General features: G+C 34.7%; 1 protein-coding gene across 1 annotated transcript in view; it reads right to left on the reverse strand.

Moving 5' to 3' along the window:
- The window catches only part of ERICH3 (glutamate rich 3), a 100,110-nt gene that overhangs the window by 33,589 nt on the left and 42,143 nt on the right, over positions 1 to 24,378 (reverse strand). Inside the window, exons 9-11 of the mRNA XM_049772541.1 lie at positions 19,870 to 20,056; positions 11,548 to 11,849; positions 6,270 to 6,503 (exon numbers count right to left, since the gene is read on the reverse strand). Of these exons, the coding sequence (XP_049628498.1) occupies positions 6,270 to 6,503; positions 11,548 to 11,849; positions 19,870 to 20,056 (723 nt within the window). The remainder of the gene's footprint in view (positions 1 to 6,269; positions 6,504 to 11,547; positions 11,850 to 19,869; positions 20,057 to 24,378) is intronic.

The following is a 24,378-nucleotide window of genomic DNA, read 5'->3' on the forward strand; positions in this document are numbered from 1 at the left end:
AGTTTAAATGGGGGCAACTTGTCACCAGAGTGACAGCCTGGGCAATTGTTTGCCCTTTGGGAACAGGTGCAGGCAGGTTCAAATGAAACATATCCAAATACTAACAGCAAGATTCTTAATCATGTCAATAAAAGGGAAGTACGAATGTCTAGGATTCAATGGCCACAATATGCTGCTTACATTTTTCAAGATAAAATGCTAGTGGGCTTTTAAATAGTGTTTTAAAAAAATCTATCATGTCATTGTCATTTTTAATACTTGGTACTTGTTGGTTGGGTGGACTCTCTATTTCTGACATTCCATATGCCAAGATAGATATTCTTAAATAACACAAGGTAAGATCATCACAATTAAGTTCTGGAAAATAAAAAAAAAAACTGGTTTGGGAAAACACTGATAAGAAATGAAGCATTTTGAAGAAATAATAGTAGAGTTTTCTTGTAAATGCCAAGAATACATTGTATTCTTTCTTTTAAAAAATTAAAATATGTTTATTTGAAAAAACAAAATAGTGAAGTAATTAGTTCTTGAACATTAAATTCCCAAATACTTTAGACTGTATTTCATGTTCTGGTAGTTTGCACTTCATAGTGAGTTAAAATATTCTGTATTCTGGCCAAAGCAATAGTAAAATAGAGTTTGATACCCCAAAACAAATATGACTCCCCCAAAGCCCCACAGAGATCTTTATGTGAAGAGTCAGTCAGGTGTGGCTCCAAAACAAAACATATCCTGAGTTCTATATTTATTTAATGTAACCAATTATATATTTTTCAATTAAAAATGCCAAAAATAATCACATAACAAGTTACACTAAAAAAAGCACTTCACTATTGTTTATGTTAATATAATTAAGTGCTTAATATTTAGAAAGTATATATTTGTCTGTGAGAAGACAAATAACACACAGGGCTAATTTTCATCATGTACTTAATTTGCCTGATTAAAAGGTATAATTCATGGAGCAAAATTTGGCTCTATAGAAATAATGAGTGAAAAATAAACTCTGGATTAATAGTTGCTTGAATAAAGAAGCTCACTGAAGTAACCTCAAGCAGGAGAGAAGCCTGGAAATGAAGGGGCTTAGCTAAACCTAAGCAAAACTTTTGTTGTTGTTTTTGGGCCACACCTGGTGATTCTCTATGATTACTCCTGCCTATGTGCTCAGAAATCGCTGCTGGCTTGGGGGACCATATGGGATGCCAGGGGATCGAACTGCAGTCTTAACTAGGCTAGCGTGGGTAAGGCAGATGCCTTCCCGCTTGCGCCACCACTCAGCCCCAAAAGCAAAACGTTTAAACTGACAGAAGAGACAGTATAAGAAGAAAGGCAAATTATGGGTAAAGTTTTTTAAGTGTCCATTATTTTCTATAAAAAAAAAATAGGGACTGAATAAGAAACAGCTACATGATTTTCATGTAGTGGCTCTGGTTCATTGAATGGCATTATATATAGGGGTCACTCCGCCACATAGCCAAGAAACACCCCCCAAACTATCATTAGATGTCACTACATTCCACTTCAAAATAGGATAAGATGAAGTGCTCAAGTTAAATGATTCTGAAATTAATATTTTGGAGGGAACAAGATCCTTTGGGGTGGGGTTGAGGGTGTGGTGGAGAATGAGGTGGAAGCGGGAGGGTTGCTTTAGCTTTAAGTAGGGGCTGAAGGAGGAAAGACATTGGCTGGCAATGGCCCCCAAGCCAGCCAGGGGTAATCCATGAATGCAGAGTTAGGAATATGACCCCTGATCACCATGAGTTGTGGGCCTATACCCCCACATTTTTGAAAAATTAAAAATATTTTATGAATTAGGAAAACATTACATTTTTTCTTTTTAAAATTTAGGCCTTTTTGTTGAATTTGTAAAGTTTCTGAGTTGTTGTATGTATGCTTCCTTCAAACTTGAATGTGAGCCTAGCTGGGTTCAGTATTCTAGGTAAAGCATTTATTTTATTGTTTTGTCACTAAATGCCACCACTGCTTTCTGGCCTTGAGGGTATCTGGTGACAGAGTCTGAAGGAGAGAGATAGACACAGAATAGTCTCTCACCTGTGGGATTTAAGAAATATAAAGGAAAGTATGGAAATAATACCCAGAGACAACAGAGATAAGGGCTGGAAGGACCAGCCCACAATATGAAGCTTCCTACAAAGATTGGTGAGTGCAATTAGAAAAATATCTACACCAACAACTATCATCATAATGGTATTAAGTGAGAGAAATAGAATGCCTGTCTTGAATACAGGCCAAGGGTGGAAAGGTTGCACTGGGGATGTACATTTTATGACTGAAACAAAACTACAGGGGCCGGGAAGGTGGCACTAGAGGTAAGGTGTCTACCTTACAAGCGCTAGCCAAGGAACGGACCGTGGTTCGATCCCCCGGCGTCCCATGTGGTCCCCCCAAGCCAGGGGCAATTTCTGAGCACATAGCCAGGAGTAACCCCTGAGCGTCAAACGGGTGTGGCCCAAAAACCAAAAAAAAAAAAGAAAGAAACAAAACTACAAACATGTTTGTAATCATGGTGATTAAATAAACATTTGATTCAATAAAAAATGTATAAAAAAAACTTAGGCCTTGCTGTTGGGTAATGTTTACATGTTGGCTCCAATACTATTTGTTTCCATAAATTAGTTAATTTTAATTATATCTTTGAAAATTAGAAATATAAGCAAAGTGCTACTTTTTAAAGGATGTTTAAAATAAATTAGTTTAGGTCAAACATTTAGCACAATACTTAATGTGTAGTCTTAATATACAATACATGAGGGATGCCTTTTGAAGCATAGTATTACAATTATCTTAGAAAAGCTGTAGTCTCTGAAAGTTTACCTATCTTTTTCAGTTATTCAATAATTACAGGTCTAAATAATAAATGCTTTACTTTTAAGAAAGCCTCCTATATACTTCTTTATTTTAAACTTTAAAAATTGTTTTGTTAAAATAATAAAATAAAGGTTTTACTCTATATTTGAAAAATCTATTATATTCATATACAGCAAGGTGACTTTGAAGCACAAAAATAATTCTGAAATATCCTTATATTGAGAGTGCACAAAGTTTATCTTTATAAGATCAGAACTTTGATAGTTCCTCATCATTGCTGAAGAATATGAATTCAGATCTATGTATTTTGAACCAGTTTTCTATGCATATATTCTATTCTTTTCTGGGTTGAGGATTCTTATACCCTTATACCTACATTTGTTTAAAATGGCTAATACTGGGACCACATAATGTTTATCCTGGTTTAATCCCTGGAACTACATTTGGTTCCCTGAATACCAGCAATAACGACCTCTGAGGGGCTGGAGCAATAGCATAGTGGTAGGGAGTTTGCCTTTCACGTGGCCAACCTGAGACAGACCCGAGTTCAATCCCCAGCTTCCTATATGAGCTATTTCTGAATGCAGATTCTGGAGTAACCTCTGAGTGCTTCAGGGTGTGGCAAAACAAACAAACAAAAAGGAAGAAAGGAAAGGAAAGGAAAGGAAGGAAGGAAGGAAGGAAGGAAGGAAGGAAGGAAGGAAGGAAGGAAGGAAGGAAGGAAGGAAGGAAGGAAGGAAGGAAGGAATGGAGGGAGGGAGGGAGGAAGGGAGGGAGGGAGGGAGGAAGGGAGGGAGGGAGGGAGGGAGGGAGGGAGGGAGGGAGGGAGGGAGGGAGGGAGGGAGAAAAGGAGGGAGGAAGGGAGGGAGGAAGGAAGGGAGGAAGGAAGGGAGGAAGGGAGGAAGGAAGGAAGGGAGGAAGGGAGGGAGGGAGGGAGGGAGGAAGGGAGGGAGGGAGGGAGGGAGGGAGGGAGGAATGAAGGAAGGGAGGGAGGGAGGGAGGCAGGAAGGGAGGGAGGGAGGGAGGGTTTGTTGCAGGGAGTGGAGAAAGGAAGGTTGGAGGAAGAAAAGGGAAGGAAACAGAAGGGAAAAGAAAGGGAAGGAAGGGATGGGAAAGGAGGAAAAATGGAAGAGAAGGGAAAGGAAGGGAAGGGAGGAATTAAGGGAAGGGAGGAGAGAAAGGAAGGGAATTGAGGGAGGGAGGGAGGAAAGGAGGAGGGGAGAAAGGAGGAGGAAAAGAAGGAAGGAAGAAAGAAAGAAGAAAGAAAGAAAGAAAGAAAGAAAGAAAGAAAGAAAGAAAGAAAGAAAGAAAGAAAGAAAGAAAGAAAGAAAGAAAGAAAGAAAGAAAGAAAGAAAGAAAGAAAGAAAGAAAGAAAGAAAGAAAGAAAGAAAGAAAGAAAGAAAGAAAAGGAAGGAAGGAAGGAAGGAAGGAAGGAAGGAAGGAAGGAAGGAAGGAAGGAAGGAAGGAAGGAAGGAAGGAAGGAAGGAAGGAAGGAAGGAAGGAAGGAAGGAAGGAAGGAAGGAAGGAAGGAAGGAAGAGAGATCCCTGAGCTCTGAGTAAATTCTAAACTCAGAGGTTATGACTCCAAAGCCTAAAACAAGCAAAAATAGAATTGCTAATTCAGATGATTCCACTTTACTATTTATTTACCTTGCTCTACATCACACAAGACTATAAATTTAATTCTATATTCAAATAATTGCAAAGAGTTCATAGTTATAGCATGTCTAGAAACATACAAATGTTGATATTAAGAGATATCCTAGAAAAGGCCTAGTTTAAGTCTTTACCTAAAAAATAAAAATCTAGTACCTGATCCTGTAAACTTTAGTATTTCTTTTAATTATAATAAAAGAGAAACAATCTTACTTTCACATTTGACAATATTTAATACCATGAATCTCTTGCACAGTGCTGAAGAATGTTTTCTATCTTTTAATTGTATTGCCTTATTATATCTATGGTAAAATTTTCTTTGCTTGAAATCTTTCTTGAGGAGTTAAACATTGTCCTTGTCATTAAATGATACTATTTCAAACTTACTATAACCTAATACAGTATAAAGTCAAAATTTTAACTTTACACAGAAAAAGTTACAGTATAAAGGGTAAACAGCAATTCAAAATCTCATCATAATGTGAACTCATTTTCTATTCAAAAATAAATACAAAGAGGGGCCAGAACAGTGGCACAGCAGTAGGGCACAACACGCGGCTTACCTAAGATAGATCGCGACCTAAGATAGATCGCGATTAGATCCCCTGGCATCCCATATTGTCCCCCAAACCAGGAGTGATTTCTGAGCACATAGCCAGGAGTAACCCCTGAGTGTCCCCGGGTGTGGCCCAAAACTAAAATAAATAAATAAATACAAAGATATGCACATGTATATTATAACTACTTAATATTCTCATTATAATATTTTAACATTATAAGTACTGTATTCCAGTAAGGTCTTTAGATCTAGTCTAACCACTTTTATAGGACAAAGAATTTTATCTTCTTCCCTTAGAGATCTTTTCTTTGTGGGGGATCGGCTTAAAAATGGTTTGGAGATGGCTGAAATGGGGAAAAACATGCCTTGTATGTGAGTTTCCAAAGTTTCAACCCTTGTACACATGGTGTCCAAGCAACATCAAAATGGTTTGCTTTTTCCCAATCCCACTTGGCCCAAGCACTGCTGGGAAGGCTCCTATAAAATGAGCTAAATTTTCAAAATCTTAAAAATTCAAGATACGTTTCAGATAAGAGAGGTTTTTTTTTATGGATAGAGATCTGATTTGGGAGGCTGGAGCGATAGTACAGTGAATATGATGCTTGCTTTGCATACTACTGTCCAGGGTTCAATCCCAAACATCCCATATGCCCCTGTGAAACCTACAGCAATGATTCCTGATTGCAAAACCAGAAGTAATCCCTGAGCATCACCAGGTATGCACCTCTTCCAACGCACCTCAAAAATGATTTTTATTATGAGCATGAAGCCATTTTAAATCTAAAATAGTGAAGAGAGATAATCTTTCCATAAAACATAAAACTCAAAAGCAGCACCTTGTATTTAAGGGGAATCAAAAAAAAAATGTTTAACACAGGAGTCTTCAACCTTTCCTTTCAATAAGAGAAATGTTGCATATATGTAATAGGGAAGAGCTGTGGATTGGAAAAAATGTTGTAACTGTCTAAGTAAACAAAAGTATATCTCTATCAGCTTTGTTTGACACTCTACAGAAATATCCCAGCAATTAAAAAAAAAAAAAGAACAGGCAGTGAGTCTATAATTCATTTATCTATGGACAATTCATTAATCAACATGGTTGGGTAGGGAACCATGCTTCTAAATATACCTTTACAAGAGAATTATCTCATTAAAGATAAGGGAGGCAAAGTAGGAAGCAAACTCATTAAGCAGCATGTGTCCTATGATAAGCAAAACCACTTGCCTTGTTTATTCTCATCCAGTTCACTGTCAGAGCATTCATCATCTTCATGTTTCCTGTTGTCATTTACATCTGATGCTTTCTGTGATGAGGTTTCACTTTCCTTTTCAGTATCTAAATGATCTTTTTCATCATCTGAGGGTGACTTTGACATTCCATTTCTTTGATCACTGGTTCGTCTTTCTCTATTAGTTTTCACATCTTGTTTCTCTTCAAGTTCAAAATCTTCTTCATAATCTAAAAACAGAAAAAAATCCACTATGAGAATGAAAACAGTACCCCTGTTACTCAACCACTTCGCTTTAATGACAACTTTGGACTCTATTATTATCTCTTCTGTAGGCCTCTGTTGAGGTCTTTTTTTTTTTTTTTTCACACAATTAGTGAGTATGGAACACTAATAGCAAATGATCAAAGACCACAATCAGTTGCATATACCAGAGCACAAAGAAGTGAACCTCCAAATGACAAGCCCGAGACCTCATAAGAGTCCATTTGAAAATGGACATTGTCATATACAATGACTACAATGGACAAGAAAAGAACTTGATATAAAATAAGAAATTAGAAATAAATTAAAAATGAAGAGAACAGGATTACAATAATGAGAGTTAATTTTGAGACCCAGTGAGGTCATTTTTCATATGAAGAATGTTCAAAATATTTGGATATCAAGTTAATGAATAGTGAAGTGGAAAAAATTAAATTAATTAAATTCAAAGACCCTAAGAAGTAGCACTGTAAACAGCACATTCTCTGAGAACCAAATGGGCATCGAGAAAATGTATTATGGATTCTATACATAAGTGAGAAGTGAAATCATATGTATCATTCAGCCCTACAATCAATGAAATAATTATATTCCAAGTATAAAATTCTCACAAAATAGAATATTCCTGTCACAGCCACTAATTTGCTTAATTCCCTACAGAGGTGCAACAAATCTGTAGCAGAAAAAGAAAATTGTCACATCAGATAAACTCCAGCTGTCCCTTGTGGTTATAATTTTTCACCTTTCATATTTAATTGTTCTCCCTTTTCTTCCAACAAAAACAAAAAAAAAAGCATGGAGTGACAACATGCCAAGGAGAAGTAACAAAAAGATTTCATGCAGAACCAATTAAGCAGATAAACAATTATCTTTAAAATAAAAATTACAAGCCAAATAAGATTTTACCCTTTTTTTTGTATATTTTAGTTATTAGATATCTGGCTTTTTTTTTTCAGTGTGGGGGCCTCTGGGTTAATTACTTGAGAGCAGTCCACTCTGCCACAATGAAAAACTTAATTTAAAAATGCATGCCCTGTGCATATGAAAAAAGCTCTGCTAATGCAGAGAATGTATGCAGGAGATGTAAGAGGAAAAGTGAAATCAGACACTGTAACGAAGGAAGGCAAACAGAATTCATCTCAAGAATGGTTTCATGAAGTATTTAATCTAAGGTACAATAAATGTAAATTATCAGCAAAGCAACATTAAAAATAAGCAAGATGAATAATTTTATTATACTTCATGATGCAAACATTGATTCAAATATTTTAGGTCCAAAAATAGACTAGTTTGTCACTTGGCACAATTTACTGTCAATCATGTAGTTTTTGCTGGGAAAACCACTGTATATAAGATGGAAAAACTTATGATTAAGATAGTGGTGAAATAGAGCAATTTAGAGGCAGGCATGGTTTGATAACATGCAATGAAGAGGTATGCACTTCAATCAGAGTTATTTTCATAATTCATAAGTCAACCTTAATACTAACACAAGTAATCGACATTACAATAATACACAACTCTTGCCATCCAAGAATACTCAGTCAGTGTGGAGATAAAGAGGTACACAGGGCATACCCATGCCATATCCTAACAATTGTTTTATTTAAAATTTTTAGTTATAATGCATGGTTTAAAAGAGGAAATGGGAGAAAATTAAGAAAGCTGGTTACAGTTGGGAGGGAATATAGAAAGAAGGGAAAAGTCAAATATAAGAAAAGAACATGTTGGAGGAAATTTCAGTAGCCTCTAACAAAATTTTTACCCAAGATTATTGTTTTCCTTCTTGTTATTCCTTCCCAGTCCATATATCACTTTACTTTGTGTAAGGATTTAGTCTTAATTTTCAAGCTGCTCCATTATTTCTGCTAAATCATGATGTCATTTTTGTCAACTCATCTCATTCTTTCTGTTGGGTGTCTTTGATCTGCAGTACATGATCACCACAGACATGATCCTTAGAATACTCCCTATCTATAATTATTGGAGTCTGATTTCTTAATGCAATTTACTTTTGGATCATTTTTCAGGATCAGAGCAGATGGATCTGCTTCTCAATTTCAAGCACCCTCAAATCATGATTAGATTCAAGTCATTCTCTCCTCAACTATCAGACCACACACAAAAGCACATATCTTTGCTGATCAGCTAATACCTATGAAAAATATATTAATCATCAGATTCTTCATACTTCAGTAGGCATATGATAGTTCTTTCTTACTGATCTAACAGTCCCACAAATAAAGCAAACCACATACCTTGTAAGGCATTTTTAATAATGCAGGCATACAAGAAAGCCCCAGTTAGTTTAATAGTATCTTTTCTTTCTTTACAGGACCATCAAGAATGTTTATTTCACATTACTAGGCTTAAAAAAAAAACTTTTGTAATTTTACATAGGGGCCGGAGAGATTGTATGGAGGTAAGGCATTTGCCTTGCATACAGAAGGCCGGTGGTTCAAATCCCGGCATCCCATATAGTCCCCCAAGCCTTCCAGGATCAATTTCTGAGCGTAGAGCCAGGAGTAACCCCTGAGTGCTGCCAGGAGTGACCCCAAAAATCATTTTTTACATAGAATGTATGATTTAATGTAAGACTTACATAAGAAGGTAAAACAAATGAAATAAAATAAAAGGAGAATGAAAAACCATCTATCTGTTGATTGTAACAAACTATACAAGGAAGACTTGAGGTTAGTTACAGAATACACATATGCAGATTAATATAAATATTTCACCTTAAATATAATACATATGCTACTGATAACAGTATCTACTGCATGGGCCATTCAGAAAATAGGTTTCTAAAATTCCATCAATAGTATCACATACCAGTAAAATACAATTGCTTTTGAAGTTCAGTAGCCATGAACTCAAGTCTCACTTAAAACACTCCCTGGGTGTGTGACTCTAGGTAATATGATTTAACATCCTTAATATTTAGTCTGTTCACCTGTAACTTGAATAGAATCTTTTTTCACAAAGCCGTTGTGAGTACTGAAAGTAATAATCCCTTGAAGACACTTAGTAGAGTGCCATGGACAAAGTAGCTACCTAATAAATACTAGGGATTAGTAATAATAGAGATTATGGATTGTGAGTGGAACGATCTGATTATAGAACAGAAGAAATCACACACAAGATATGTCCTATTATCAGCACGATATTTTAATATAAGCAATTAGGGCACCATTATTGTTATATTATTGAAACAGAACATAAAATAGAAAAGGACAAGTGGTAAATCATAAAAGGAGTCTCTGCATTTTATTTTGCAAGAGATTTTGTGTTTATCTTCCAATATAAAATTCAACTTCCCCTTGATATTTTTCTGACCGCTACTATCATCATGCACAAAGTAAACATTCTACTAACCACACAGTCTGTTCACATTACAACGTATTGTCTACCTCCTTTGTGAGGTCTGCTCATGTTCCACTCTAAATGGTCTGACAGCGTGCTTTTTAAATTCATTTTCTTAATTTCTTGTTTTGTCTCATCTTCCTTCTTCCATAGAATTTAATTAGTTTGTTGTTTATCAGTCCCACTAATGAGCGAGTAAGTCAACTCAAGGTCAACATCAATTCACCTGTTACCCTCCCTCACTGACCTCCACTCAAGCTTCCTGCTGCCCTTACCATCAGTAGCTGTTCTGAAAGTTGAAGCCTTGCTGCTTCTATTTCTTCTCCTCTTTTTTAAAATGGAAATTGGCATTGGAAGTCCATTACCTAGCCAACACAGAAGAAAAACCCAGGGAAAAACCATATTACAAGCATAGAGTACAGTATTCACAACACTGGCCATGTTGATTTCAGAAAAAGAAAATCAAGAATATGAAAAGCTCCTATTGCCTGTGGCTTTAATAAACCAACATATCTTGAAAATTAAAATATGACACTATATCTCATTTGTTAAACCCTCTACTATTGCTTTTGCTACAGATAATTTTAAATCCTCAGTCTCAGGTAAGAATAAAGACAAGAAAAGATCAAAGAAAGATAAACTAGGTCAAAGTGTTATGAAGTAAAATCTTTTTTAAAGACAGATACATTATTTAAGTAATAAAGGGAAAGCCCAATGTTATAACAGCTCTGTAATTATTCTCTTAGGTTTCTGAAACCCTTGAGTAGTAACAGGAGGAGATGCGGAAAAAGGAAAAGTAGAATCTGCCCCTTTTCTGATGTTTTCTTGTATGTTCCAAAAGTGGGTTCAAGTCCAAGACTTGATTGCCTTTAATTTAAACGTGGTCTCTGACGTAAAAGAAACATTGATGTAGCTCCACCACCCCTTGATTCATTGAATGCATCACTCACAATCTGGGAACATCAAGGATGCTTTGCACAAAATAAAAGATGGCCACAATATTTGTTATTCTAGGACTTTAGCACTAGACAAGCCTAGATATTAGGGCATAGCCTATATGCTATTTCAAAAATTACTGTTGGCATAAGGATTGTTTTGATCTGAAGACAAAGATTAAGCAGAAACAACAACAAACAAAGGCTCTTTTCTTTTATGCTTGAAAATGGGATACAATTTAATTTTATTTGGGGGTCAAATTCAGTAGTGTTCTAGAATTCCTCCTAGATCTGTGCTCAGAGCTCACTCCTGGTGGGGTTGGGGGACCTTATAGGATGACAGAGATCAAACACAGGTAGGCTGTGTGCAAGGAAAAAAATGTTACCCACTACATTTCAGCTCCTGATATATATTTTTAAAGGTCTCACACTTTTCCCTTTCTATAAGGAGAACAGGAGTTTATTATAAAGGACAATTCTATACCTATTTCAACCAAAAAAAAAAAGGCTCTTTAGTTAGGCCTAGCCTCCTCTAAGATAGATTATCGATGAGTACTGCATGAGAAAGTGAAGAAGGTTGCCAAGGATTTCCTACCTGTAACAGTATTGTCTAAAGACCATAACTGGGTAACAATATTAAGTGGATGTTAATAACTGCAATTCAAAAATTAAAACATCAGCAACAACAAAAGAACTTTGTGTGATCCCTTACCATATTTAAATATATGTTCCTGTTCATCTTCCCAAATATTTTGTCCTGGTTTTCCTTTGTATTCCAATTCTTCCACAGCAGTTCTCACTTCTCTAATCCCTGATGTTTCTCCATGAGCTGAATAAATGACAGGAGGAGCATTTCTACTCCCCTCAACCTCGCTCTTTCTTGACTTCATGATCTCTTTAGCCTTCTTCAGTTTTCGCTCACTTTTCTTCAGGTCTTCTCTTTTCTCAACACTCTTTTCTTTTCTAGGTTTTAGTGGAGTTGCCTTTTTGTCAAGCCCCATTGCAATAATGCACCTATGAAAATTATTAACATTAGGTGTGATTAGCATATATGTAAATCAGAGTAGACCCTCAAAAGTTTTTGAATTATCTCTTATTACCATCATAAATGCTATAAAATGTATTTTCTATGGTATATATAGATAATTAAAAATAAACAAATTTATCTTAATTAATAGTATAATTTTATGGAATACAACTAACTTAATATTTTTAACTTTAATAAAGGAAAGACTATTTAGCAAGCTTCTCTCAAATAAAAATATTTTGAGCACAATTTTGACATTGTAATAGAATTTTATATACAAATACATATAATTTAAAGACATGGTACACTCCTGGCGGGCTCTGGGGACCATATGGGATGCCGGGATTTGAACCACTGACCTTCTGCATGAAAGGCAAACACCTTACCTCCATGCAATCTCTCCGGCCCCTGTATCATATAGCTTTGATGATTTACTATTCCAAAACAAGAATGAAAGATTTGCACACAAGTTTGACTCTAAGTAAATATAATGGTTGGGAAATTTGGGCATTATACTTGACTGTGCTCAGGGCTTATCTGTCTTTATACTTGAGAATCACTTGTGGCGATGCTTATGATGCCATATGTGGTACCAGATTAAACTAAGATCACTTCATTGCAAGCAAGCTCATACACTATCTTTCTGGACTAATACAATAGATTTTTAAAGAAACATATAGTCAATTGTTATCTGTCCTCCACTACCTGCAAGCTTATTTTAGCAAATTTGTTCTGATCATTTTTTGAATGGCCTTTACTCAATATGTACCCAATCTATTGAACAATATTTTGAACAAATTTCTTTGCAATCAGTAAGTTTGTGTTATTTGAATGTGGCAAATTTTCAGTTGTATAAAGCCTTTTTAGTGCACTACAAATCTGCTCAACTAAACAGCTGCAATAAATGTAAAGATAAAAAAATATTTTAGTTATAGTAAAAAAGTAGCATGACTAAATTCCTCTAAAGCTTTTCCAACTTATAAAGGTAACATAGAAATAAAAATTCAAATATTATTAGTAATACACTAAAATAATGCTTCAAAGATTATTGACTGTTCTGGGTGACAATCTTTTTGCTAGGTAAATTACAAATGGTATCCTACCGAATGCATGAGCCAACAGCTCAAAAGCAATGAAATCTCTCCATTTTAAAACTGAAGAAACAAATTAGATGGGGTCAAATGACTTCTCTAATTTTACCTTACAGTTGAAGATGGAATTGAATTGGTTAGATTCAACCCTTAAAAGTAGTACTATGGTGTTAGATAAGAGAAATAGCCCTTCCAGATGAATAACCACTAAAATCAATGCTTAACTTCAGATTTACCTTCAGGGAGTGTACATAGTCTGTCCACAAAAAAAAAAAAAAAAACACTATGTTAAGTTGTTTTCTTCAAGTCCTGAGGACAATTCATGACCTGAAAAATGTGCCTGGCAGTTATAAATCTCCATACCTGGTCTCTAGAACTACATGGTCTTTCCCTTTTTCTCTGAGTTAATCAACTTTTTACTATCAGGAAACTTAATCGAATAGAGTGAGAGATGAAAAGAGATCAGAATGCAGCTAAAATTTTTAGTTTTGAAAAGAATAAAAAATATGAAAAATCGGGGCCGGAGAGATTGCATGGAGGTAAGGTGTTTGCCTTTCATGCAGAAGGTCAGTGGTTCAAATCCCGGCATCCCATATGGTCCCCAGAGCCCGCCAGGAGTGATTTCTAAGCATAGAGCCAGGAGTAACCCCTGAGTGCTGCTGGGTGTGACCCAAAAACCAAAATATATATATATATATATATATATATATACATATATATACATATATATACATATATATACATATATATATACATATATATACATATATATATATATATGAAAAATCAGGGCCAGAGCAGTGGCACATGTGGTAGGACGGACTGCAGTTTGATCTTCTGTCATCCCATATGGTTCCCCAAACCAGGAACAATTTCTGAACACATAGCCAGGAGTAATCTCTGTGCGTCACTGGTTGTAGTCCAACCCCTCAATAAAAAAGATTTTAAAAATATGAAAAATCACACCAGTTAGGGAAATGCAATGCCAATTCAATCCTTAAACTAAAGATTTTTTAATTTAACCATAACTAGTCAATAAACAATGTAGAAATTGATCTTAATTCCTTAATAAGAAACTGTAAAAACTAAGTGATAAACATTCAGTCTCCCCATAAAATATAGCTGAAAGGATTTTCACTCACGTATCAGATTGTGAAAAAATGAAATTATAAGAACACACTTTACCTCAATCATATTAAGCATGATAAGTATATCTTGACTGTAATGATGATGTACTTAGCATATTACTTTTCTTGAAATAAAAGTGTCATGAATCTTCACAGGATATGATTGCTAGCATTGCCTTCTGCTCAAGCTGTTCTTCCCTTATCAATGGCAACAACAAATTTATCGATTTGGATACTCTGATGCTGTTACTTTTAGTTTATGTTGTGCCCAAGTAAAGGCTTTGATGTCTCCCTACTGCATGCAGACTTTTATTGCCCATCTGCTTAAGGGAATTGGACGAACAAAGTGAGAAACATCTGTGCTCTTCTCATCACTGACTACCTATTTGACTTTTGAGTATAATTTGAGATGTTGATTCTGATTACTGAAGCTCAAAGTGGTCTGCATTCTTCTTGGTTAGGCAATTCTTCATTCTCTATTTCAATCTAGCAGCTGAATATAGCTACCATGTCTCCTCAAACGTTTTCTATTATTGAGGAAGAAGTACACTTACAGAAGATCCACATTTTGTGAGAGAATGTGCTGAGCCTTTATTGTTTTGGTTTTTAAAATATTTTTTTTATTTTGGGGGACACAAGTTTCACTGAGGGCTTGATCCTGGCTCTGCACACAGGGATCACTCTGGTGAGGTTCAGGGAACTATATAAGGGGCCTGGAATTGAACTTCAGTTGGCGAGTGCAAGGAAAATGTCATACCTGCTGTACTGTTGTTCATGTTCCCAAGATGTTCCCTTTTCTTGTTTTATGAGAACTTTAAAAGTGGTAATTCAAAATTTTTTTTTAAAAATCTTTCTCCCTATTATTTTAGTATGCCCTTCTCATAATAAAAATTATACAAATCCAAGGAATCCAAACTAATTTTATATTTAAGCAGAAAAATTAATGCAAATCTCTTAAAATAACAAAAATATATTGTTAATGTGACAATAAAATAAACAAAGGTTAAGCAATCTAATAAATAATAACAATCTTCAAATGGATAGTTCTCAACTTATGAAGTATTGGTATTTAAAGAGTACTTAGGAGAGTCCCAAGTGGAATAGACATACTCGCAAGGGTCTAGCACTTGCCTACCCATCTCTGTTCCATTTAAAACTTTTCACCTTGATGTTTATCTGACCTTTTACAGAAAGACATTTATTGTTGGAATGATATTTTATTTTTGGACTTCACATACATTAGACATTAGAACAAGTGATAATAAACCTGAAAGAATTGCCTTTTAGTTGAGGGCAGTAAGTCCTGTCTTTAACACCAAAGCCATTTAATTTAATTGATTTTTAATCATTTAATTGATTTTTAATTAATATTATTATTATTATTATTTAAATAAAGGAGCAAGAGAAAAGAGTTAAAAGAAAACAAAGTTAACCTGTATAAAGTTTTGTTTAGAGCAGGGGTCTCAAACTCACGGCCCGCGGGCCATTTGCAGCCCTCAGTACAACATTTTGTGGCCCACGGCCAGCCTTCAAATATCGCAGTATTTGTGATTATTCACTTACCGAATAGTCGCAATAAAAATCGCATTAGTAAGAAAAAAATCGCATTAAACATTTGCATACCCCGAGCATTTCCGTTTGGGGTATGCAAATGTTTAATGCGATTTTTTGCGATTTTTTTCTTACTACTGAGACTTTTTATTGCGAATATTCGGCAAGCGAAATCCCTTATGCGGCCCTGCCTTACCCCGACTTTGCCTCCTGCGGCCCCCCCAGGTAAATTGAGTTTGAGACCCCTGGTTTAGAGACTACTATGAAGTAGAAACATAGATGTCATCACTTTTAGTACATTTTATTACAAGACCACAGGAAAAATTGTGGACCCATTGTGGAACATAGAAAAAATTGTGGACCAATTGTGGATTTATAGCTTATTTGTTGCTTGATTTATAAAGCAAATCTAAAATGTATTAATGTGTTTTCACACAGATGATTTTGAGTTTGCTCATTAACTTTTCAGGACTTTATATAGAAATGTGTTTAATACTTTTACTACAAATATAAAAAAAATACTTTATTTGTAGGAAAAAAAAAACTTCTGATGTGTTTTAAGTATACCTGGGTACTTTTGTTAAAATGTACTCATTCTTCTACTTGCTGAATTACACAGTTCCCTCTTTCCTAAAATTCCTAATTCCTCTCTCTTAATCTTAACCTTATAGATAAGTTCTCGTTTTAATTATCAATCAGTAGAAAACTTCCACAGGTTGTGGTCACATTGACTACAGTTAATTACAATATATCCCACCAACTTAATACTATATGCCATCTCTCTTCCTGTGTGTATAGAAGAACTAGTTCCTTCTCTAAGGTTAATGCTTCCTCCTAACCTCCAGACACGAATTCAATACTTTATGAGTGTTTTGTCCAGGTATTTCTCCCTCTGTTTCATTATTGGTATTTAAAATTTTTAATATTAAATTTATTTAAGCACCATGATTACAAACATATTTGTAGTTGGATTTCAGTCATAGAAAGAACACCCCTTTCACAGTGCAACAAACATTCTCACCACCAAAGCTTCCCATATTCCTCCCCAATCCCCTCCCTGTATTCTGGACAGGCATTCTCTCACTCATTAACATTGTCATGAGAGTTATTAGGGTAGTTATTTCTCTAACTGCACTCACCATTCTTTTAATTTTTATTCTAAAGTATAGATTAACACATGACCTCACTAAACTCTCTCCAATCTTACAAAATAAAAATCACACATAGGCTACTACATGCTACTTCTGATCTACCACCCAATATCTATCCTTTACAAATAAAACTCTTTACAAAAGAATTATCTGTATTCTCTGGCCTTAACTTTTCAATTACTTCACAAACCTATATGTCAAACTTGTATGCCTCCAGGATAGGAGGCACTATATTAAATGTATGCCCAGATTACCAATAAGCAACACACTGCAAACCAATGCTCAGTCCTTAGTGTTCATTTTACTTTACCTATCTTCAGATTCATGTTAGACAAACATTTCTTTATAATTTCCTTATTCTTTGAACATTTTGTTTATTTCTTCAAACATTTATACATTACTTTCCCAGAGTTCTCCTCATTACTGGTTTTCTTTCCTTGAATTTTGGCTGACTTGTCTTTATCTCCCTCATTTTAAAACTGGAGTGAGCAATACATGGGACTCAGGCATCATTTTTTTTTCCTGCATTTAGATTTTGTGTAAACTTGCCAGTTTTAAATGTTATCTATCCTCAAATATTTCTCAAGTTTATATCTTCTACCTAGGGCTTATCACTAAGTCCCAAATTCATATATCCCATTACCTATTCAATATCTCTCATCAATGTTTCAAACTTAGTGTCTTCAAACTGAAGTCATTTTGTTTGACTTCCCAACCTACTTCTTCCACAGTATTTCACATCTTAGTACAGGTTAACTGGATATATCCTCAGTCATTCAAATAAAAACAGATTACTTTTTTTTTTTTTTTTTGGTTTTTGGGCCACACCCGGTAACGCTCAGGGGTTACTCCTGGCTTGGGGGACCATATGGGACATCGGGAGATCGAACCGCGGTCCGTCCAAGGCTAGCGCAGGCAAGGCAGGCACCTTACCTTTAGCGCCACTGCCCGGCCCCCTAAAAAACAGATTACTTTTCATTCTGCTGCTTTTTTTATGCCATTCATCCAATTCATCGATAAATCCTGTTAAATTTAATCTTGATAATATATGAAGAACACATGCACATCAAATTCTATCATTTTTGTTCACCCCTGAATCAATCATTTCTACCCTTCCCTTCATATCACTTACTAATTTATCCTTCAGGAACTACATTGAAATTTTGATAGGTTACTGCTCCAAATCTATTTTAGAGATGTCGCTTATCCCTTAAAATAAAATCCAAAGTCCTTTTAAATTTACATATTCTTTGTCCCAGTGTTTTTGTCTTCATCTTCTATTATTGTCCCATTCCTTACTCGTGCTCTTTCTAGTGTACTAGGATCAGTAAGCATATTCCTGCCTTCAACATTATATATACTGTGCTCTACATGTAAAACATTTGAAAGAGGAGACATATTATTTCATTTCCTGCTCAAAAGACATTTTATCAAATAAGCTTTTTCTGCTCATTCAGCAACAAAATAATATTGTTCTTGTTTCATTTCCGTATTTATTCCCTATAGCTTCATTATTTTACACTTTAATTTATCATGATTCACTGTAATCTCATATATATAATTGGTTTATTATAATATTATTTGTCCATCATCCATTAGTATGGGCTCCATGGAGGCAGGTATTTTAGTGGATTCATTCCTAAGATCTAGCTTGACAGCGTCAATTTTGCATGACAATTTTTGGTGGAGGTTTGGGTGACTAATCTAAAGGGAGCCTTCAAGCAAGATTTCTATTATAAATATGTCCAGTGGGATATTTACCTTTTTTTGTTTTTTTTTTTTAATTTGCCTTTTTAAATTTTTTTAAAAATTGCCATGTCATATATTTTGCTATGATATAATTATCATATATTTTGTTAAGTCTCAGATAAAAATAATGTCATAAGAATGATATTTGAACTGTCCTAATAATGAGAATGTATGAGGGAAATGGAGAGCCTGTTTAGAGTACAGGCGGGGGTCGGGTGGGGAGGAGGGAAACTTGGAACATTGGTGATGGGAATGTTGCACTGGTGATGGGGGGTGTTCTTTACATGACTGAAACCAAACACAATCATGTATGTAATCAAGGTGTTTAAATAAAAAAAATTATCATTAAAAATGCAAAAAAAAAAAAGAATGATATTTGGGTCACACCTGGATGAAGGAACCCCATTAATATGCATAGCCTGCATTATTCAATCATATAAACCAGGTGCTTTGTAAAAGAAAGCTTTGAAGTTTAACCCCAAACCAGTTACTAACAGGACTGAAGAAAAAAAATCTGCTTCTCTTCAGAACTTAAAGTTCACGATATGAAGCTCACCACAAAGAGTGGTGAGTGCAGTTAGAGAAATAACTACATTGAGAACTATCATAACAATGTGAATGAATGAGAGAAGTGGAAGGCCTGTCTAGAGTACAGGCATGGGTGGGGTGGAGAGGAGGGAGATTTGGTGGTGGAAATTGGTGGTGGGAATATTGTACCAGTGAAGAGGGTGTTCTTACCATGACTGAAACCGAACTACAATCATATTTGTAATCAAAGTGTTTAAATAAAGATATTAATTTAAAAAAGATAACTTAAGCCAAAAAAAAGTTCTTGAACTATGAACATGTTTGTAACTATGGTGCTTTAATAAAGAAATCATTTATTTAAAAAAAAGCATTATCAAGGAAAGGAGAGATATGGTCCAGAGAGCTAGCACAGCGGGTAGGGTAATTGCCTTGCATGTGGCCCATATGGTCCTCTGAGCTCACCTAGAGTAATTCTTGAATGTAGGAATAATCTCTGAGCATAGCCAAACGTGACCCAAACCCCCCCCCCCCAAAGAAAAGAAGAGAAAGAAAGATAAATCAAATTTGAAAAACTGCAACTTTTTACTATCCTCATTTTATGGTATCTGAAAATATAATTAATAAATTGTAATTTCAAATACAATACAAAGGATTATAATAAAAACCTTTTACTTAGCTCTTTAGGTTCATGCATTGATATCTTGAAGCAAAATTTACAGAGCTATGTCACTAAAACCATAAGAAGAAAGACAGCAAAAAAAAAAAAAAAAAAAAAAACTGCCCTCTACCAAAAGACATATGTTTTCATACTTGTAACAAGGAGATGATTTCTCGACACCCACAAACCCAAAGTAGCCTCGTTTGCCTCCAAGTCTGGAACCTTTTCGATGTTTAAATTCACAGCAGGAGCTTATTCTATTCACTTGAATTCCGTTCAGGAAAAAGGTGAGGCTGAAGGGGAAACCATGGTGCCTTTTGGAAACAAATTGAAATGTCTCTGAAATTGAAAAAATATTATATTAGTGATAGGAATTGTCTTAGGTTCTATATTACATTTAAAAAAGTTTTAGATAAGCACAATGTTATAGTCTAGATGAAAGCTCTTAAACTTTTTCTGTTTCTGACCCTTTTTCACCTCCAAAACTTTCAAAAATAATGTATAGATGAAAGTTCTTAAACATTTTGTTTCTGACCCCTTTTAATCTCCAAAACTTTAAACCTGGAATGCTGTGCATACCAGGCATGCATTCTAGGCTACTGCATGAATTTTCGACATTTGCTATTTTTCAAGTGTAAATTAAGGCTTTACTACTTTACCCAAGACCATATAGTAGGTATGAAAGTTAGTGCTAAAACCCATTTAACTTGAAATTTCATGCCTCTTTGGTTATGTAATCTGCATGACAAAGTTTATGCTCAATTAATGCTTTAAAATATATCTAGTTTTCTTGTTGACTTGAAACATCCTAATAGATATAGAAATGGGGCATAATGATTCCATCACTGGCCCATATTGATTATACCTAGTTTTAGGACCCCTGTTTGTTCATTCCCCTACCCTACTAAAAAGTATCAACAATAAATTACAAAAAAAAAACAAACACTGACTTAGTTATTAAGCATCTATTTCTTATTAAATCATTGAAATGTATCAGATGGAGATGGCAGGAGGAGGAGGCAAAGACTGAAGGGAATAAAGAGGAATTACCCAATCTACCCACTATAAATATACCCACAAAAAATAGTAAACTTATATTATGCACAATATTAGAAAGCATTCTATAGTTTTTTTTAATATAGTGGCTTTAGACACCAAAGAATAAATGCTGGGAAGGAAATCAATTGGGGTCTCTTCATTCAGGAAATTATGATTTAGCAGAAGAGACATCAATGAGCAAGACATATGAAGGGATGACACCAAATTCTTTCCTTATAAAATATGTCTCTGAAAATTGACCAGAGACTTAAAACAAACTAAACTTGAGATAGTAAGGAAAAATAACTTAAGTTTTAATAAGAATTGTGAAAAATTATGACACATTTATTAGGCAGTGTCCATCTTCCCTTTTCCCTCATAGTACAACATTTTCGGGTTTTTTTTTTGTTTGTTTGTTTGTTTTTGTTTTGTTTTTGGGTCACACCGGCGGTGCTCAGGGGTTACTCCTGGCTGTCTGCTCAGAAATAGCTCCTGGCAGGCACGGGGGACCATATGGGACACCGGGATTCGAACCAACCACCTTTGGTCCTGAATCGGCTGCTTGCTAGGCAAACACCGCTGTGCTATCTCTCCAGGCCCATAGTACAACATTTTCAATATAGTATGTTATAACAGGTTAGGATAGGGAAGGTCATGAGAAACCAGCAGTTTCACACTGATTGGATTTGTAGCAAAGAATGAAAACAACTTTGTCCGGTGACATTACCAAAGTAGTAACCTTACTACTTACAAGGCCAGAGGTTTGTTCTTTGAGACTATAGTTCCAGAGCAAGCAAGTAAATAGTAAACAGTGAAACAGCCAGAAATTTGTTAGGGAAATAGAGGCAATAAAACAGCTGCCAATGCATTCAATAAACCCTGTACACATTTCCAATAGCTTAAAAGTGGCATTTATTGGAGTAAGCCCAATCTATTTACAAACTCCAGGCCTGCTGGGATCTTGCACCCAGAAAACAAGAAAACACAGAATAATCTGGTGAGAAATAAAGGTTGCAGTTAACTTGAAAACTGCCTGGTCCTTGAATGCATTCTTGAACCATTATAATAGTTTGACACTTGTCTCTAAAATTTTGTGAACACCCACAACCTTAGAATGTGATTTTTGAGGGGGAGAAAAAATATCTTTGTAGATATTTTCAGCAAAGACTTAAGATGAGTTAATTCTGATTATATTTTGAGAAGACATTCAAACACAGTGTAGAATGGCATATAAAGATAGCAGACATTTGAGTCACAAGTCTACAAACCACTGAATTCTGGGTATCACCATGAATTAAAGAGGCAAGAAACCATTGGCCCTAGAACCACTATAAGTAAAATAAAGTCTTATTAATATTAATATAGTGCATTTACATTTTTGGCCACCATAAATATTATTTTAAGTACCAGGTATGGGGCTATATTTTTAAGGAAAGACCCAGGAAGCAGAGAAGACACAGAATTCTTGTTAGAGAGAGGTTATATTGTCTCAGTGTCTGAATAAAATTCTGATAAGATAAGGAAAATATGAACATAGATACTACTGATAAGAAAAATGGGAAAAATTCTGATTTTTAGAGATAAACATGCACAATCATCATGAAAGCAAAAGCTATTACTTTTGAGAAGGGAAATTAAGAACCCACTGTTGCTCTGAGGTCATCTAAAATATCTACATTTAAACAGAAAAAATAAATAAGAAGAAATGTGGAAAATGCAGGAAAAGGTAACTCAGAAATCAGAGAAATCTATCAAACCCTTGCCTAAAAATCTGCAACAGATTCTTACACAAGACTTATATTAGTATATACATAACTATATTTATAATCATTTCACAAAGAATAAATGTCCAACGGCTGGGGCTAGACAAAGAAACATGTATTTATTTAAAGAAGTTATTAAGGGCTATTATAAAATAGTATAAATGTCCATCAACTAGAGATCAACAAACATGTTATATTATTGTAGTTGAAATTATCAGGGATATAAGAGTTCAACTAATAATCGAGATTTTTGTGAATGTAACTGGAAATCATTTTTCTAAGTAAAAGAAACAAGACATAAAATATCCATTGACATTGTAGGATTTCATTCATCTGAAGTAGACAAAAATGACTTTTTTTTTTGACAGAAAGCAGCCTGGGGCTGGTTTGGAAACAAAGTATAATTGCCAATTAGCAGAACTTTTTGTTGAAGTGATAGATCAATTTTAAAGCTATATCTGTGTTTATGGCTCTTCTATCCTGACAATTCTTAAAAGTTAATGATTTATACATGAACAGCTGATTAATTTTATGAGTGTAAATTACATCTCAATATTGCAATCTTAAAAATCAATACATTAGAATGAACAAAACAGAAAGAAAACAGTTAATATATGACTACACAAGGAAATGTGTTAGCTTTAAGGATAGGCTAGGAAACATAACCGTCAAAACAGGAATAAAACAGAATAGAAGTGAGCTTCTGAAAGCTTCACAGACTTAATCTAAATCTTAAAAGATAGCTAAGATTTGAATTTAAAATCCTATTTTGAATTTAAAACCCTTGTTTGACTGCAAACAAGGCAGAGAAGCAGCTGTGTTTGTAAAGGAGTAATGAGGAATCTACAAATAGGTACAAAAGGATCAGAGTATGAAAGTACAAAACAAGATAGGGTAGTAGAAGGGATTAAAAGAACTGCCAGAAATAAAAGTTACTTTGTTCTTTGTAGCCACGTGAACTCAGGAGGCCAAGGTTTACCTTGTTTGAAGGGATTACAGAGAAAAATAAAAATGCCTATGAAAAACCATACTTTATACAAAGTAGAGAAAATATCCAGTAGAAGAAATATTCATGGGCATACAAAATAGATTATCAACATGTAACTTGATAACAAAATGTGCAAGGCAAGACATCATGAATTGTTATGAAAAAAAAAAAGAGTTACTGATGGCTACATTCCCAAGTAATTAATTTTCTTATATTACTCATCCAAAGCAAAACATAAATGAATGCCACAATTTTCGCAAGATTACCTCACCAAGAATAATTTTAAAGTGTTTTTTTCCTTATTTGAAAAGAAGGAAATTCATATTTCACATTTACATTCTCAAACTTTGATTTTTAAAAAGGGCAGATTCTTTCTTTCTAAACTAAATAAAAAATGAAAATGCTGAATCACCAGTCACCTCCAAGCCATCCTACTTTTTCAATTTTACTTTCCTATATATCAAAGGCAAAAAAAAACAAAAACACCAAGATTATTGTCCAAGTAGGATTCAACAATTCAAGTCCCCATTCCATTTTATTATTTCAAACTGTTCAGTGATATTATAAGTATTAGGATCAATATGCATGCAAAATAACATGTATCCAAGGCACACTCTCATAATCATTAATTATCCATTCTTATCACAGTTTCATTGTGTCCGAGAAAATTATTTTGCTATGTATTATTTTTTCAATTGTGTGTCACATATTCCAGCAGTTAAACAAGTATTATATATCCATTTTGTTGTAAGATCAAGAGGCAAGAAAAGTTTCACTATGTTAATTCAAATTTTAGACTAAAGTTAATTTCAGCCATTTTAAATTCTTGGTTTTCCTTTAAAGAAATAAGAATATCAATGTCACTCTCACCA

The sequence above is a fragment of the Suncus etruscus genome, chromosome 4 (assembly GCF_024139225.1).
Source record: "Suncus etruscus isolate mSunEtr1 chromosome 4, mSunEtr1.pri.cur, whole genome shotgun sequence".
In the NCBI taxonomy this organism is placed as follows: domain Eukaryota; kingdom Metazoa; phylum Chordata; class Mammalia; order Eulipotyphla; family Soricidae; genus Suncus; species Suncus etruscus.